Raw genomic sequence first — 18,289 nt, forward strand, 5'->3', positions numbered from 1 at the left:
TGGAGACAGAACAATGGGCTTGACAGACCCTTCCTCTGATCCAACATGAAAGTTCTTTATCCATGCTTCCTTCTCCCACAGAGGCAGGTCCGCAAATACCGCCTTATCAACCTTTGAACACAGTGTCTTTATTCAGAAAATTATTCTCTAAGATCTTCTACAGGAGTTACAGTAACATCTGCAAGCTGAGATGTTCATTACACTGACATTTAAGGTATTTTGGACAACTTCAGATCAATCCAATAAATTGGGAGCAATGGGTTGCCAAGAACCACACCACCAGAAACCAATAATTCTGTGCTACAAAGGATTTTCTTAAATCTCAGTAGCAAACCTTGTAGAAACCTTGTGTGTACATGATAGCTCTAGACTCAAGGACAGTAGGTTCAAATTGGACATGAACAGGGAATTTTTCCCTGTGACTATGGTGAGACATCATGCCAAGAGAAGCTGTGGATGCCCCATCCCTAAAAGTGTCCAGTCAGGCTGGAAGGGGCCCTGAGCAACCTGGTCTAGTGAAAGGTGTTCCTGCCCATGGCAGGGGGCTGCAAGCGGATGACCTTTAAGGTCCCTTTCAAGCCAAGCCCTTCTATTGTTGTATGATTTTATGTCTGCAGATAATTTGTTCCAGTACACATGACTAAAAGGGGTTTAACGTGATGGCATTAAAAAAAACCAAACAGCTATACACTACAACTGGCCCACACTATTGCTTCAGTCTTTTATCAAATGCAACGAACCACCTTTCAAGTTTACTCATTGAAATTGCATATATGTGTATTAGTTACTCTGTTGGTCTGTGTACATAGATTGAGCATGTGAAATACAGCAAAGGCCTTGCTCAGGAGATTCTTCTGCTGGGAGGAAGTACTCTCAAGCAGCCAAGTTCAAGATAGTTTCACTCATGAGGTCCCAAACAATGCCCAAACATTATGGTTTGAAACCTAAATATCAATTTGTAAAAAAACCCATCTGATTTAATTAAAAATATCTCAAAACAATTTTTTTTCTAGTAACCTTTTCTCCTTTTCCTTAAGAAATTATTTTCATATGAAACTGGACCTCCCAAAAATCTGGTTTTGTTTGTTTAGTTAGGTGCTTGGGTTTTTAGGGTTTTTTTTAAGTTCTATTATTGCTAGTATAGCTGGAAATCTTTGCCTTCAGAAATAAATGTCTGCAAAAGTGAGAAGGCAACTTATTTTTACAACCACTCTAACAAAAGTGCTCTAATTGCAGAGAAACACAATTTTTAGATTAATTTGCTTTAAATTATTGTTTATAAAGTGTTAACAATTCAGACTTTTTGTTTTATTTTTGCATCAACAGTGACTTTATTAAGAAAAATATAGTTTTTGGTCTCTTGCACAGAAGTTACATTCCCATTTCTTTTTTTTCCCGCAAATCATTTCTTCATGGTAAACTACGTTTTATGTAGCCATAGAATCAGAGAATCATTGAATGGCTTGGGTTGGAAGAAACTTTAAAGATTAACTACTTTCAACCCCCTGCCATGAGCAGGGGCACCTTCCACAAGGCCAGGCTGCTCAGGGCCTTGAATCCAAATGTCTCTCAGCACAGACCAACACAACAAACATTTTAGCTGCACATAGCAATTTTTTCTCCAACTGAAGTGAACAAAAATAGGCAGTTGTGCACGTTCTAAAATACTCTGCCATATGTAGGTGTATAAAATACAGCACCAGAAGAAGCACTGGAACAGGATGGTGGGATCACCATCCTGGAAGTGTTCAAAAAATGAGCAGTCTGGCACTTAGTGATATGGCTTAGTGAACAGGGTGGTATCCAGCAGAACGATGGATCTGATGGTCTTGGAGGTCTTTTCCAGCCTTAATGATTCTACAATTCCAAGACCCAGCATGATTTTTGGAATCCAGTATTTTTCAGTATAAATTGTACTATTCCTCTGAGGGAAATCTTATGCAGACAAAACCCTGAAGTATTTTACAGCAAAGCACTTTTCATGTATGTTAAAACACACAGACTCTGATTGAAGAGACCCTGTAAGTGAACCCAAGTTTCCTCAAGTTGCATTGACAATTTGGATATTTCTTCCAAGAGTTTTGGCTCCGATGAGAGAATCTTAAGATGTAACTGAAAATGAAAACAAGCAGTTAGTGAAACAAACACAGATTAAAAAATTAAAAGACTGTTTTCCCCATCCAATTCCAATAGTTTGCTTTCAGAAAATGTCCCAAATAGGGAAATGACTCTTTTCTTTCAACTAATTTCCTCTATTCAATACTGCTCCCCTTTTGCTAGTCTTTACAAGCCATTTTTCATGTTCTAGATGGGATAAGGCAGCAAAGTGTCTTAAATATGCTATATTTTTACTAAATCCTCTTCTGGCAAGGCTGCTGAATCTATTCCCATCACACAGTTCCCTAGAGGGTAACTTTCTCCACTTTCTGACCTGCATCACAAATTCCTCTTTAGTCTAGAAAGGCTAGACAGATGTGCGAAGGTCAATCAGGATTATTATTTTAATTATCCATGTTGCACACATCAAGAAGAATGATGTCAGCACACACTATAGTGATAGAGATGGATGAGGTCTCCTTATGTGACAAACAGCAACCTTGTTAAAAGAGAAACAAGAGAAACCTTCTGAACTTGCTGCAATTATTACCACTTAATGGATGGAATATTTATTTTCCAGGCTACAATTTAAATATCTAGGAGCCTTGACAGAGCTTTAATTTGAAAGACAGTTGGTTCAGTCTGGATAATAGACAAAATTCTTTACTGTGAATGTGGTGAGGCACTGGAACCCATCACCCAGAGAAGCTGCGGATGCCCAGGTATTACATGTGTCTGAATGTCTATAACAGTGTTTTCCAAGTAAGCTGTTATTAAGTGCTTTCACATTATTTCATAAATCAGAGTACCTAAAACACTTGTGCATCAGAAGGGTTTCATTTCAATCTTCTCCCGAACCACTTTGTGTCTAAGAGTAACTGTTACTGTGCTTCAGTAGAGTAACTAACTTACACACACCCTGGGATAATTTCATTAGCTCTGCGATACTCAACAGGTAACACAAGAAAGGCAGCCCACTGCCACGGAAAGTAGGTCAGGCTTACAAAGTCTAGTGATAAATCCAACAAAATGTCTAATTTATTTCCCAACCATTGTGTATTAAATTCTTTGCTTATTTAAGACATAGCATACCTTAGCTTAACAATTAACAACCACTAAGAAGTTAGGAATGTTACAAAAAAACAAAAACAAAAACAATTCTAAGTAAGGAATACAAGAACAAAACCTGTCTGGCAGGGCCTTCTTCACAACATCTTTTGTTTTGCAAGTTTTTCTTGATTGTCACCAAATGAGCTGCCACATCATCCAATACATTCAGTTAGACATTTTAAAACCATTCTCAACCAAAATCACTTCAGATAATTCTAACACACAATTTATACCTTTTTAGTATAACCGTTATTTTTAATAGGACTAACATAAATTTAGTAAGAAAAATTTTACCTTTAAAAATAGTGCCAGGTACGCCTGAGCGAGTTCGAAGTTGTGCTTCTTGTTCAGCATCACCCCAATCATTCTCAGAAAGCTCAGCATCACCTCCATAGAGCCCCCACCTTCAGGGGCCAAACCCCGCAGCTCCACCTCAATGTTAGATGGTCCCAAGCTTTTCAGTAAGTCAAGGGGAGCTTTATCTGTGTTAGAATATTAGAGGACACATTATCAGTAACATTTGCAAAACAGAATCTCACAGATCCTTCACAAGACAAGCTTATTCTAAAATTCTTAAGTAGTGACTATGAATTTCAAGTTTTTACTGTTTCCTTACTTTTTTGTTTTCAACAAAATGTCTCCCTGTCTTTAATTTACTGTCCCAACACATACTAAAAGTACAGATGCACTTTATTTGTAATTGAAAAATATAAGTAACATCTTTGCATTTGTTTCAATTTTTCCCCTCTTCTGTCTTCTAAGTTAAACAAAATTTCTAATTAACCACATAACATTGTCATTTAACATCTCTTGGCAGAAAGAATGTACATACTTGATATTTTGAGCTGTTAACTGTGAATATACTCTGAAAGATGGAGAACACTACTTTTACTAGGCAATAAGCAAAACTAGAGACCTTTGGCTGCATCTAACAAATTATTACTTTTGTTAAGTGAATGCCTGGAGGGTATTACAGGAAAATCTTTTTCACAGCAGAAATATATGCAATTTACAAACTTTCTTCCTCTTCATAATTGCTCCTTCTCAGGACTTATACTGTCCTACCTGATGACCTATGAGGATTTCATCTATTTCTTTTAAAAAGGAAGCAGCAAAAATATGTTTGGTTGCAAAAATGCAACTGATAGTTATAACATTTTTAAAACGTATGTGATTAATACTTCTTTTGCTAAGAAGTTGCTAAGAAGACCAACTTTATGGTAACTAATGGCATTAGGCATTGGTTAATATTCCTCAGGTAGTATATAGTCAATATTTGATTCCTAAAACCATCATTAGCTAGTTTTGAATATAACAGATTTTAACAGTACTAAACAGATGCATTAAATAGCTTTTTTTTATGACATTAAACAAAAAGCATGGAACACGTTGTGAGGTTGATACACGTACAACATGGAAAAGGCTGCAGCTCAATCTGGGCAGCTCAATCTTCACACCTGACCTGAGGTGCCAAGCCCTGTTTCCACCCCTACAGTAAACCAGGATGGTTTCGAGCAGGATTCCTTTTATTTGCATGGCCCAGGCATGTTGAGAAGAGGTGGCTGTAATCCAGCCCGCAGAGAGCCATGCTCCCCATCAGCAGCCAGGATCACCAGGCTCCCTGGCTCTGGCACAGACCCGGGGCCCTGCAGCAGCCGTGGCCTGAGGCCGGCCCACGTGTCCAAGCACACCAGAGTGCACTTGCTCACTGGCAGAGCCAGCTCCACGAGGCTTTTAAACATTCACCTCTTCTGAGTGGCTCTGGGGCACTTCAATAGAACGCTGTCAATTGAAGTACTACAAGTGAGGCAGAAGAACACACCTTGTTTGTGACAGATAATGAAGTTCTGCACACAAAACGTTTTAAGTTGCTTGAGTAAGCTGGTCATCTCAAGAGAGTTTAAGCAGGGGTAAAGAATTCCCCACAGAACTGCTTGTGGACAAGCTACTGTCCATTTACATTCCCAAGTCAGCTATATTAGCATAATTTTAAAAAATCTGCTTCATGATTCTGTAGCATCACAGGATAAACATAAAAAACAGCTGGTGCATTCCACTGGTAGTTTAAGTGATTAAATTTCAAAATAAACTGAATGTTCAAAGAAATCCAACACTTTATTTTTGTATAATTTATTTCTTCTTAAGCTTTAAATTATAGGACAATGAATTAACACTGTAAGTTCACTGCCTGGTGAAGTAACCCTTGAAAGTAGAACTTGTTAGGCACACTATGCTTTTTATGTTTCAGTGAATCACCAGACTATTCCTTTTCAAATAGGTCTATTCCAAATCAATACCTTCCTTCTTTCCTTCCTTTTCCCAGAAATAATGCATGGCACCTTGTCTGGGTGGTATAATCAGTTTTCAAAAAAGGTTAATGAAAAAGGAACCCAGTCTTCTTTCTCCATAAGGGTTTTAGCCAGAATTGGGTTCCATGCTACAAGCTGCAGTACCAATGGATTTTTGTTCTAGTGTGACTATCTGTGTATTAGGTATTATACTGTACTATGAGTATTTTTTCCTCACATCTGTTACAATTCTGACATTAAAAATCACATATGTATCAAAATAAAAGCAGCATCAACATTTTTAGTGAAATATTTCATTAACTTACATTCATTGGTGCTCAGGGCTTCTTCAAGATGAATGCAGAAATCAGATTTCTGCGCCAGCATCCCAAGGTTTACCACCTTTGACTAGACCACAAAAGCACAGCAGTGTGTCCATGAATATGCAAACACATTTTTACAACTCAATCACATTATTTTTCTACTGAAAGAATAAGACTTTGAGAAATAAAGCAGTAATACAGTGAGTTAAAACTGCTTCTTTAAAATCTAGTGATTTAACCCAACATTAAAAAGCATTTGAGATTTCTTTTAAAATACACTATATAAATACAATTACATTGATTCTTGTTTTTACCTGTGTATCATTTTCCTCCTCTGGTGGAATGTATCGGGGTATAAGACCAGGAAGTGTTGGGATGAAGAAAGGTGCTGATTTTGGAACTTTTGGTGGCTCTCTCGGTTTATTTTTTTTCTGTTAATTAGATATTTGAATTAAAATAATTATCATTATAGTAAGAGCATGTGGGAATATTTTGTTTGTGAAGTTTCCTTTTTAAAATACTGTGAAAACTCTAAAGATTAACTGAAAAGTAAATATACAAGTAAAATTCTTTACCACTAATTATGAAGATACTATTATTTAAATCATTATTTAGCAGAAAAACAACCCCTGTCCCAAATCCCAGGAACTGAAAAGCACCACATAGACTTCTAATGCAAAATCTTGAAAAACACTCGAAAAGCAGGATCAATTTTCATGCATTTCTTAGAAATAGGGCAAATACATGGATGTATGTTGCTTTTTGCACAGTTTCAGTACCTTGATAATATCAAGGCTGAGGAGATTTTTCCACCTTGATTCTGGTAACAAGGAAAGGGTCACCAGCTGCTCTCCCAGTTGCTCAGGCGAGACATATTCTATCATTTCATCACATGGCTCTTCATCTCCTGACACATCCACATCTTGCAGAAACAGATATCTTTTATGAACATTCATATTCCCCATTCATTTTTTAAAAAGTCAAGCCAAACACTTTCACTTATTTTTGAATAACAAATGCATAATAGTTATACACATAGGTGCTAACATAACACTGAGCTAAAAAGCTACAGAACCAATCTGCATTAGCCTTATGAAATATTAAATAATTTTAAAATATTATAGCTAAGATGTAGAATTTAATAAACAAATTTCTAATGACTGATAAGATTTGTCCCCTTTGATTGAAGTTATATAAAAGCAGTTTACAGATTTAAAGAAAACAAAATTTTGACAGTAATCTGTTGCTCTTTCTGAATAAATATATACACAGTAATTTTAATTCTACATTATAAAGCTGTGAAGTCCTTGCATTTAGATCCTTGCACCATATTCACTACCTCATCACAACCTCTTCATAGGTATGACTGGAGTGGCACAGAAAAATGAAGAAAATCTCAACATTAATGCACAATGTCCCACAAGGTAAGTTATAGTATCAGTCACTTGATTTTCTCTTAATTTCCTGTGTGATCTTGACCAAACAGGTCTGCTTTCCTTTCTTTTTGTCAAATATTACTTGGCTAAAACAATGAATCTAATAGACAAGCCTGAAACAAGAAAGGAATGTAACCCATTAAGAGCCCTTAGCATCCAAGCAGGAACTTTACACTTGCTGAAGACACAAAGTGGATTAAAGCTGGAATCAGGACAAAAATATTCAAAGTTCTGGGATGAATTCCTGTCTCCCCAGTTTCAGTATGTGGAGCAGGTATGTGCTTGCTACAGCAGCCATCACCACGAGGCGTGCTCTAGCGGCCAACAGCTAGGTGTGCTTCTCCTCCAGATGGAGATGCAAATGCAGGCATTTCAAACTTGGGCAGACAAGATCTCCATCTAGAGGACTTCTGATACACAATCGCTTCCATTAATTTTGCAAAAAATTCCACTTAGGCCTTTCTTTCACTGGGCACAGGCACAGGCCAGCTAAGCTGAGTCCAATGCTCTTGCCAACAAGATATCCACAATGAATCTGTGGCATACAAGCAGGGGAGCAAACTGCAAGGGAAAAACAAAACACACTTTCATCTGAGGGTTACCTTGCATGGGGCAGGTGCTGGGGAGTGTCACCAAAGATGGTTCATAATCTGCAGGAAGGGGCCGTAATGACACAAGTGAATACAGAGAACGGTTTGACCTGAAAAAAATAAGTCAGGCATTTTAAAAGCCATCTCCAGATGAATGGGAACAAGTACTTCAGACATAATTTATATTGCAGTCTAATACTGCTGCAGCATGGCAATTCACCAGGCTCTATTCAAGATTAGCTCTCCTCATCTACCAGATAAGCAGGAAATGAAGTGTGGCAATAGACTCACCTGAACATCTGAAATATAAGTGTTATGTTCAAGTATTATTGCCAAGACCATAATAATAGGCTGCAGGATCTCAATGTTCTTATTGAAGTGAGGGGCCCAGAGCTAAGCACAGAATTTGAAGTGTGACCTCACCAGCACCCAGGAGAGGGGCAATAACTGCCCTGGTCCTGATGGCCAAAAAGAATATTTACCTGTGCCTGTGTTCCACCACCCTCACAATCAAGCATTTCTTTACAATGTGTGATCTAAATCTACCTTCCTCAGTTTGAAGCCATTCCCCCTTTTCCTGTCACTCTAGGCCTTTGTCCAAAGCCCCTCTCCAGCTCTCCTGGAGCTCCCTTAGGCACTAGAAGGGGCTCTGAGGTCTCCCAGAGAGATCTTCTCCAGGCTGAACACATTATGCAAATACAAATTATTCATCCTGCTTTCACAGGATTTTAGGGTAATACTCTTATCAAATTTTCTTCAGGTTTGAAAGACGCACACAAAAAATTCTGGCAAATTGCTTCTTTTGTCAATATAAACTAGGGCTAGGTAAAAACATCTGCTGTTATTCACAAGGAAGCACTTTTACTTACCACAGGAAGGCCTAACAACTGAACACTCCTCACACAAAACTACAGCAAACATATATGACCTGAAATAATCTGTCAGCTAAATGGAAAAAAGACCCAAGCCATTTTAACAGTGTGTCACTTCAGTATTGGACCTGAACAGTCATTTGCTTTAAAGCTGTATCTGGAGGAAACTGAACAAAACCACATTTTACTTCTGTGCTCATTTATCACTAATAAAGAAAAATAATCACAACTTTCATATACTGCCCAGAAGTCTCAGACAGCAGGACAAGAAAAGCACTTCAGAAGGAAGCACTATCTGAACAAAGACATTTCAAAGCAGTGGGGGAAATGGGGTCTAGGGAAACTTTACAAATGGCATAACAGGAACCCTTAAGAGTAAGAAACCTTTAGAAAAAAAGAGACAGTTTATACTCTCTGAATAAGTAATTTAACTGTGGAAATTTCATGACTTAGGAATCAGAGCAATACAGAACATCTGTCCTAATCAGAACCATAGAACACAAAACACTGGAGATGATACTTCACAGGGTAATTCTCTATTTGCAATAAAGGTGATTAAAAGAACTCTGTCCCATCCTAAAGTCTAAGTAGAAACAGATTACATACTCACCACAAATAAATTCCAAGATCATCCACATGTGCTGAAGCCAGAAAATCTCCTGTAGGGGACATAGTAAGGCTCACAGCTGCAGAGTCTACCAAAAAACAATCTATGAGACTATGGAGAAAAAAAACCAGAGAAATTATCAGCAAAATAAACTTGTTTATCTGCACACAAATCCAAATATATTATATACACAAAGCAAGTGAACAGCACTGTGCAACAAAGTCTCTACAAAATGCTTCAAAGTCAGATAAAGCGGGTGCCTCCTTAGACATCTACACCTGGAGAATATGTGATGAAGCAGTCAACTCCTTATGCCTAACACAAAATTTTTACTGGCCATAAATTCTGTATTTCCATTTAGCCCCAGTTACTCAGACTGACAATTCCTGTTCTCAGCACACTCCATGTACACCTAGTTAATGCTAATGATAATGTTTCTAAAATAAAATATGAACTGCACAATGTGAAGTTTGATTATCTGCATCAGTTTTGGCATTACTATATCTTCAGCCTGATAAACCATTTCTTAATCATTCATTTCATGATTGCGGAAAATTGAAAAAACACCATGTAAAAACAAAGTTAAAATACAACTATAATAACATTATAGTAACATGTTATTATGCAACTATTTTAACAATGAGACATTTAAGTTCTGGATGATGCACTCTCTAGCAGACTTCCACTCAAGCCCAGGTTGACAGCATTGCTTGTCTCTTGCTGAAATACAAATTTCAGTTACTTTAAATTTTAAGTTAAAGTTCAAGTTTAACTTGACAACCAGTTCACCAAGAGAAATAAAAAGAATAAACAAAGAGTGTGAATACCTTGTTCTTGTGTACAGCTCTACAGCCCTGTTCTGTTCACTAACCATAGAAAAAATATTGATGTAACACAGAACTTTAAAATGTAAAATCTTGTAGGCATGTATTTTTTTAGCTACTGAGCACTCCTGTGATGGCTTGAGAGAGTATGTTGAAAGTAAAAGCCTTTTTCCCCCAGAGTTTTCCTCTGGAGTGTTGTATTCCCGATGCATTTTCTTAAAGAGATGCTGCAAATCTCAGGTAAGAGAAAAATCATTCATCACTTTCAATATAAAATATATAAATACTAAACCCATAAATCCCAAACTTGTATCACATACATTTTGTACACAGTGCACAAAGGCAAGAAAAAATTTACCCTAGATACTTTCTCTTAGTTTCAAATCCATCTTTTTATGACAATCCTTGCCTGTAACTGAGAAATTCTATTCAATAAATCAACCAGAAAGAGCTCAAAACAAATTTAAGGAGAAATTAAGTTTTTCTACTTACTGAACTTAAATCCTGATTAAAATTACTGGCTTGTGGGAAGGAGCGATCCATCTACTACAGGAAATAAGATACACTTGTATTTTTTACACAAAAAGCTAAATGAATCCTGCCTTGGGGCTGAAGGCATCTCCCTTTATGCTTCCTGCCTAACTGCAAAACTGTGACAGTGGAAAGCATAATGTTGGGCCCACATTTAACAGGTCTCCTGAGCTGTTTTTTCTCAACTGCTTCATCCATGAACAGTCAGCTCATAACCCTGACTCCCCAATTTGTCTGTGCAAGCTGCACAGCAGAAAGAAATATATGCACAATGCCTGGGTTCCTGTTTGTAACTTTCTGTACACAAAGTTATCATTTTTTCCCACTTTTAAAAAAGCCCTACATTAAAAACATGCACTAGGAAGACCTGCACTGCATTACATATGGACAGCTAAGCACCACTCCCAAGCAAAAACAGATGTCCAGTTAATAGATGTCAGACCATTATTAAAGTCAGTTGGTAATTTTTGTAATGTTGGATTCTAGAAACATGTTCTTCATATTTTTGTAAAAACAATATCAAAGCTGAGGCTTTAGAATACACAGTTCATGAGATGCTTTCTCTACTTATGAATCACAGAGGTAAAGCAAGCATCAAGCCATTTATTAAAAGTTGTTCCTCCTTTTCAATACACTCCTCTGCCTATAGTTATGAGAAAGCCTTGCCTTTACACACTGGAAATAATTTAACCTAATTACAATTAATAATTTAACCTAATTACTATTAAAACCAGGATTTGTCATTTACCTGCCTGGATTTCAGCTTGACCTGAATTTTAGAGATAAGAGACAAAATATTTCATTTTTTTTTACATGTAAAAGACAACTACTGTCAGACTGCTTTTAAAAACATTATAAATAGATTCTTATTGTAAAGTATTAGGTTATTGAAGAAATGAAAACCAGAGGAAACTGATATTAGTTAGTGCTGCAATTTTTTGTAGGCATATTACTTTGCAAGGGAAAGAGTGTTAGAAAGATGAAGACCAGAGTGCTAATTTCCTTCCCATCCATAGGAAGAAGGCACATGATATCCATCCTGTCCTATTTTAGACTATTTTAGTGGCTCTCATCATGCAAGAACAGGCCAATTGTTTGTTGAGATGCAATGCACTTCTGGGAGTAAAATGAGAACTTTTACAAAACTATTAGTATACAAAATTATTTACCAAACCATGTCAACAAAACTAATCAATCAAACGGAAACCTTTCAGCTCCAGGCACAACCACCAGAGCTGCACACTGCACAGCACTACCTTAAATTAAAAAAAACTATCTGATATGCTGCTGAAAGAATGCACTGGCAGAACGCAAAGTTATTTCTCAGCCTGTTTTTTTCTGGGCCCCTGAACTTCTTGTGTGTACTTGCCTACTTCTCAGCCAAACTTTATTCTGGGAGAAGACTACTCATGGTGGGTCACAAGAGAGTATTTTTGGCAGTTGCAAGTACAAACAAATGAAAAATATAACTGATGTAAAGCCATGTTGTGTTGTTAAAATGAATGTAAGTGAAAACAGGCTTCTCTTTACAAAACCAACTGGAGTACTGACTGCATCCAACTCTGGGGCCCCCAGCACAAGACACATGAACTTAGAGCAGCTCCAGGAAAATGACTCAAGGCCTGGAACACATTTCCTATCAGGAAAATGAGAGAGCTGTGGGGTTCTTCACCCTGGAGAACAGAAGGCTCTGGGGGAGACAACCTTGTGGCCTCTCAATATTAAAGGGAGCTTACAAGGAAGGCACAGAGACTTTTTAACAAGGCCTGTGGTGACAGAACAAGGGGCAGCAGCTTTGAACTGAAAGGCCATGGGTTTAGATGGGATGCAGGGCAGAATTTTCTTACGATGAGGGTGGTTGAGCACTGGAACAGGTTGCATAAACAAGCAGTGCAGGTCCCAGCCCTGGAGGTGCTCAAGGCTAAGCTGGGGCACTGAGTAACCTGATCCAGTGAGAAAAGTTCCTTTCCATATCAAGATAGTTGGACTGGATCTTTGCTTCTAACTCCAACCACTCTTTGATCCTGTCAACACTTCAGCACATCACAATTCACCTTAAGCAGTCTCTTGCCCTTTTGATTACAGTGCTGCTTCCAGACAAAGAACAAATTCACATTAATTCACAGTACATGGAAACTCCAGGTGTCATCAACAGATCTTCACAACAGTGTTATTCTGTAGACCCAGAAAAATACATGCATTGCTAGCACTGAATACAATTAAAATAGTGGGCAGAATTGTTTTACCATGTGCAACTTCAACTGTCACATCTGGTGATAGATAATCAAGCCAGAAAGCTTTCTGCCATTTATCAGAAAGGGGATTATTTCTTGTGCTGTATGTTTTAAAATTTACTCACCATCCAGAGGGAAGGTCCCAAGTCTTAATGGAACAGTCCATTGATGAAGTTATCAGCCAACGACCATCAGGACTGAAAGTCTACAATAAAATAGTCAATTTAATGGCACAACCAATAAGCCAGTCCCCACAGGAGGCCCTGCCAAGATAAGACTGGTCCCTAAAACCCAGGTGAAATGGTACAGCCAAAAGGCAAAACTGACAGTAACACTGCTGGAAGTGAAGAAAGAACAAAACCAGAAGCTTTTTAAGAACAGGCTCAAACATAAAACACAAGGTGTATCTCACTGTTAGCCACAGTACTTCAGTCCTCCCTTTTATGTTCATGGTAGAAACCTACTTCTAAGCATAAAGTTGAGTAAGTCAAGTAAATACTATTTTAGTGGCATTTATAAATAAATTAGAAGCTAAAAACTATTTCAGTTAACAGTACAATGAACTATTACATAAGATGTAAATAAGGAATTATCCATGTGCTGCATTATCTCAGATGTTTTCAGTTTGCTCATCTTTTTTATATACACAGCTGAGATTTCTGCAGTTTTGCTCCTCAATGCAATTTTCATTATTCTCAGTGCTTTGTTTTGTTTGACCCCCAAATCAGCTTGCTGTTAAAGTTAAAAGCTATAGTTAAATCACAAAGCACATTAAAAAAGAGATGGCAATTTGGCCACTTTACATTTCCAAACTAAGATGGCTAAAAGTGCTGTGAAGCTGAACTACAGCTTTACTGCTCACAGAGTGAGCCCAGTGATTTAATAAATGCAGAGAAATCCACCAGCTGTAAAATCTGCTAGGTATCTGTGTATGGCACCTGTTAGAGGAAATGGGTTAACAATTACCATGTCATTAATCCGTCCATGGTGTCCTGAGAATGTCCTGACAATCTTCCTGGTTTCTATATCCAAAACACTAATAGTGAAGTCATCAAAGGCAATTCCCAGAATACCACTGCCGAGAAACATCAACACACATGAGAGAGAATACTCAAGAGACAAAAAATAAAAACATCCTAACATTGTTCCAGGTATCTTTTATCCTAAAAATAACAAGTCTTACATTCCTTCAGTCTAATAAAATGTCCTGTCATCCTCTGTGTACTAGTCAGTTGTATTTCAAAGCATTAGAAGAACAAATTCTAATATATTCTAATCAAGAATACTGGTTGCCATTCTAGAGAAATATGTTCACCAAACGCTGTACACATGAAATAACTTCAGTTTCTTACCTGTCTCTGTGCAGCAGAATTCCACTTGGAGAAGAAGAAAGTTCAGTGGAATAAACCAGATCTTTCATTTTGAATTTCCAAAATTTAATTAATCCTTCACTACCAGCTGTGATTACCAGCTGGTTCAATCCATCCACAGCTACCCCTCTAATGGCCCCTTCATGTGCTGCAAATCAAGAGAAAAAAGAGTATTATTTCAGAATTTAAACTTAGCACAGAAATCAGCTGAATACCAAACTCTGTTTTGTTTATCTTTGCCTGACTACAATGAATGATCAGCAAGCATACGGCAATCTGAAAGCCACTTATCAAGATGCTCCAGCATTCTAAGTTTTTTTTTATCTCTACACAAACCAAATGGATTTCAAGTAAACACCTAGAATACAAGTAAGAAGTGCAATTGAAGATGAGTGTTAGCTCTTATTTCTGCTTTCAGTTTCGGGAAGTTTTTGTGATTGTGAAATTTGAGAGATTTTTGAATCACTTCAGGGATGCCTCCAAGAGGAACCACCACTCCAGACAAAATTTACAACTTCAGTTCAGGCACAAAAACTGGGAGTTTTCCAAAGCTGCTTCACACGGCAGTGTAAAGACAAGACATAGCTTCTCTAGTTTTGGATCAATTTTATTTCTTAATCTATACCTAGGGCTACTGGCCAGTAAGCTAATCTAGAAAATTCATCCCACTATCAACCAACGAGACTACTTCATGTTTGCTAAGCTAGGTGGCTTTTAGAAATACAGTAATCTTAAGGGCTCAGCAGGACTCTTTCCTTGTTTCTAAAACAAAAAAATTCAGATCACGAGTGCCAAAAAACCATGCATGAGAGTATATGGAATATACATAAAATATATATGTATGCAACTCTAAAAGGAAATGTCAGGGCACAGTCACATTATGTGCTAAATTTGCAGATGGGTAATTAAAAATAACACCATATGCAAAGAGCTGGACTTGCTCAGGACTTCAATTTTCCTTCCATTTCTAAGCAAGGGGCACAAAACAGATGGGAACATTTATCTAGGAGACAGAATACTATAAAACAAGAAGCCAAATACTGAAAACGTGACTATCTCAAAAAGAGTGGAGGCCAGAGCATCTCATTTAAGTGCTAATCATTGTGGTAACTGACAACTTTGTTTTAAATAAAACCAAGGATATGTTAACATCAGAGCTGTTAAAATTACCACGGATCCTGTCCTTCAAGTCAGGTTTCTGACTGCAAGAAAGGACAGGGCACCATAACTAGAAAAACTGAAATGCATCCCAAATTCAGCTCAGAACCTGCACTGAATTTTCATGATGACAGAACACGAGGTGACTGCTGCTCTGTTAAGTGCCAGTGTTTGGGAAGTTAAGGAGCCCTTACCTGTTTCTTTGCCATAATGCCCTCTGTGAATGCCAGACTGCATGTTATACACATCTACCTGTCCAGTTGACATCCCAATTACAGCAAAATTACCACACGATGTAATGTCAACTGCCTTTAAAGGGAATTAAAAAAAATCAATCAACAACACAAAGCACCCATGAAAATCACTCTTCAGGTGTCTGTCAAGTAGTGAAGTTGCTAGAAGTACACAGCATATTGGGAATACAAAATACTAGTAAATATTTGGGGAAACCTGCACAAAACAAATAAATTACATATCAAGAAAGCAGAGGGAGAAGCTCTTAAAATGAACAAATACTCAACAAGTAATAAATATGGCAATGCATGGTTGTGAAAGATAATGAAATCCTAGCTTAGAGGCATCCAAAAGAAGCCATAGGTAATATTATCAGCATTGTAAATTAAATAATAAAGATTGCCACAAATTCAGCCCGTAAGACAAACGGCAAGCATGGCAACTGCTCTTTCAATGCCCGTGGTACCAATACGCACCCAAGTTAGGGTGAGGTCACAGAGAGTTTCGATAGGAAGAAACAAAGAAACAACAGTCTACATTTCTTTGGAAAGATACAGTCCAAAGAATCTAGCAGATTCTACTAGAATCTAGTAGAATCAAAAGAAAACTGGATATTTACAATTAAGTTTATCTAACACCTATCTACTAAGCAAAATGTCAAAAAACCATTTATCACAAGACATAGGAGTTGCATTGACCCCTAGGGTGTGCCAATGTGGGGTGCCACAGCAATTCCTCCTTTAAAAAGCTGGTAAACCTCAATAAACATTTGTACCCCCTTCACTGTGTGTTCAACACAATTGTGACCAGCTCATGTTGTAAGGGATTTTTGAGGTAATACCCTTCTTGCAATTTGGAAATACACTTCCCTGTACTGCCAAAAAAAGCTCAGAATCTTCAGCAATCTCATTCTCAGAGTAAGTTAATCAGCACAGGCATAGAGACAACTCTACATGATTGTGAGAGACTAAAGGTAAGCACCAACCACCTCTCTGAGCCAGAAAGTAAGTGCATTTTAACCTGAATGTTTAGGGGAAAAGAACAGCTTTTTTTAAGGCCATCAGCGTTACAAACCAGCTCACTGGACACAGTGCTTTTTCATTCCAAGCATTATTTCTGTACCAACAGGAATCAAAATAGGATACATAGAGTGTGAATCTGAAGAAATTTTATCCTAAGTAGACTTACTGTTGCATATATGTCAATAGGTTTGTGTTTGCTAAATTCTTCTGGCCTCAGTTTGTGAGCTCCCATGGAGGTTTTCTGATAGTTCCAGGTTGTACAGGTTATATACCCCTGATGGCAGGCAACAATACCATCCCAGTCACTCTGATGTGCCACCTCTGCAGGGAAACACAGAGTCCTTTTAGAAACAGTAACTCCAATGTCAAACTTCAGTTCTCTTGATATTTTAAAGTACCTTTAGACAGAACGGTTCATATTTAGTGTTCTTGTTGCACACTCAAAAAACTACCACTCAGAAATACCACAGGGCAAACAGCTGTACATGTGTAGTGTAAATATAATGTTAAAACAAAACCTCAAGCACTGTTTTGCACATTATGCTCTGTGTCTTTGCACATTTTAACCTCTGCAGCTGGAAATGCATAATTCAATGTAAATGTTTTAAACTGGTTTAAATGGTTTAGACTGCTCAATCCTGTACATTTCCAGCTGAGTGTCCTTAACTTTTCCTTCAGCTGTTGAAGCAGCAGAAGCCACCAGATAATGTCAGGTTTAAGAAATAAATCTGCTTCACATAGCAAAATACTTCTTTTGTGTTTCCAGGAAAATTGTTTATCAAAAGCTCAGTATCCAAACTTTGTAGTCAAATATGATATATGGAGATCTAAATAATGAGCAAGTTTGATTTTTTCCTGGAAATTTAAAAAAATTGAGAGCTTTAAACTAGGTACTTCTAGAACTTAAAAGATTAAAACAAGATACAAACTGGTTCACTTAATGGAACAAAGAGAACAATGTATTTAAGTAAGTGGAAGTTTTAAATCTTCAAATACAGGCAGCTCTAATATGAATTTTAAAATTAATTAATTTTAAATATAAATCTTAAAAATTTACACACATATTTGCAACAAGAGTGTACAGGCAGTGAATACCACATAAGTCAAATGGCTCCACAAAATTGTAAATCCAGATCTTTCAACATCTCTCATCCTCAGAAGAGAGAATACCTACACTTCTGACAAAAGAGATTTCAAGTCTGAAGAGGAGGTCATTAATTCAAAGAAGCACATTTTGATGAAGCAAATATAATTGTAATTCTGCCTAAAGAAGTTAGAATCATTATTTGCATACTGAATTACAAATGAACTGACTACTTGAAATTCAGCTTTAAAAAATGACTCAAATAAGTGTACTGAGGACTCAAAGTCAACTGTAAGCGTAACTAAGACTTCCTCAGCTGACAAAGATCATCCTCCACCTAGCTGCTGGTTCTGCAACCTGAAATAATATGTATATCTGTAGATTTTGGTTCCCATGCAGGAGATTTTCAAGCCAAGAGCCAGATAAGGATGTTTTAACATAAAATGCTCTTTTTGAGATATTGGAACAGTTTACCAAGTCAAACACAATTTTTAACTGTCACTCAGTAG

At 37.3% G+C, this 18,289-nt stretch overlaps 1 protein-coding gene across 1 annotated transcript in view; it reads right to left on the reverse strand.

Annotated features, from left to right (window-relative positions):
* Positions 1 to 468: 468 nt before the first annotated feature.
* The window catches only part of WDR36 (WD repeat domain 36), a 29,705-nt gene continuing 11,884 nt past the window's right edge, over positions 469 to 18,289 (reverse strand). Inside the window, exons 12-23 of the mRNA XM_054288239.1 lie at positions 16,863 to 17,017; positions 15,635 to 15,749; positions 14,265 to 14,430; positions 13,879 to 13,987; positions 13,038 to 13,117; positions 9,327 to 9,434; positions 7,857 to 7,954; positions 6,598 to 6,740; positions 6,133 to 6,249; positions 5,822 to 5,903; positions 3,502 to 3,689; positions 469 to 2,112 (exon numbers count right to left, since the gene is read on the reverse strand). Of these exons, the coding sequence (XP_054144214.1) occupies positions 1,963 to 2,112; positions 3,502 to 3,689; positions 5,822 to 5,903; positions 6,133 to 6,249; positions 6,598 to 6,740; positions 7,857 to 7,954; positions 9,327 to 9,434; positions 13,038 to 13,117; positions 13,879 to 13,987; positions 14,265 to 14,430; positions 15,635 to 15,749; positions 16,863 to 17,017 (1,511 nt within the window). The 3' untranslated portion in view covers positions 469 to 1,962. The remainder of the gene's footprint in view (positions 2,113 to 3,501; positions 3,690 to 5,821; positions 5,904 to 6,132; positions 6,250 to 6,597; positions 6,741 to 7,856; positions 7,955 to 9,326; positions 9,435 to 13,037; positions 13,118 to 13,878; positions 13,988 to 14,264; positions 14,431 to 15,634; positions 15,750 to 16,862; positions 17,018 to 18,289) is intronic.

This window comes from Melozone crissalis, unplaced genomic scaffold (genome assembly GCF_028551555.1).
Source record: "Melozone crissalis strain CALT ecotype California unplaced genomic scaffold, PUWL_Pcris_2 ptg000005l_1, whole genome shotgun sequence".
Lineage (NCBI taxonomy): Eukaryota > Metazoa > Chordata > Aves > Passeriformes > Passerellidae > Melozone > Melozone crissalis.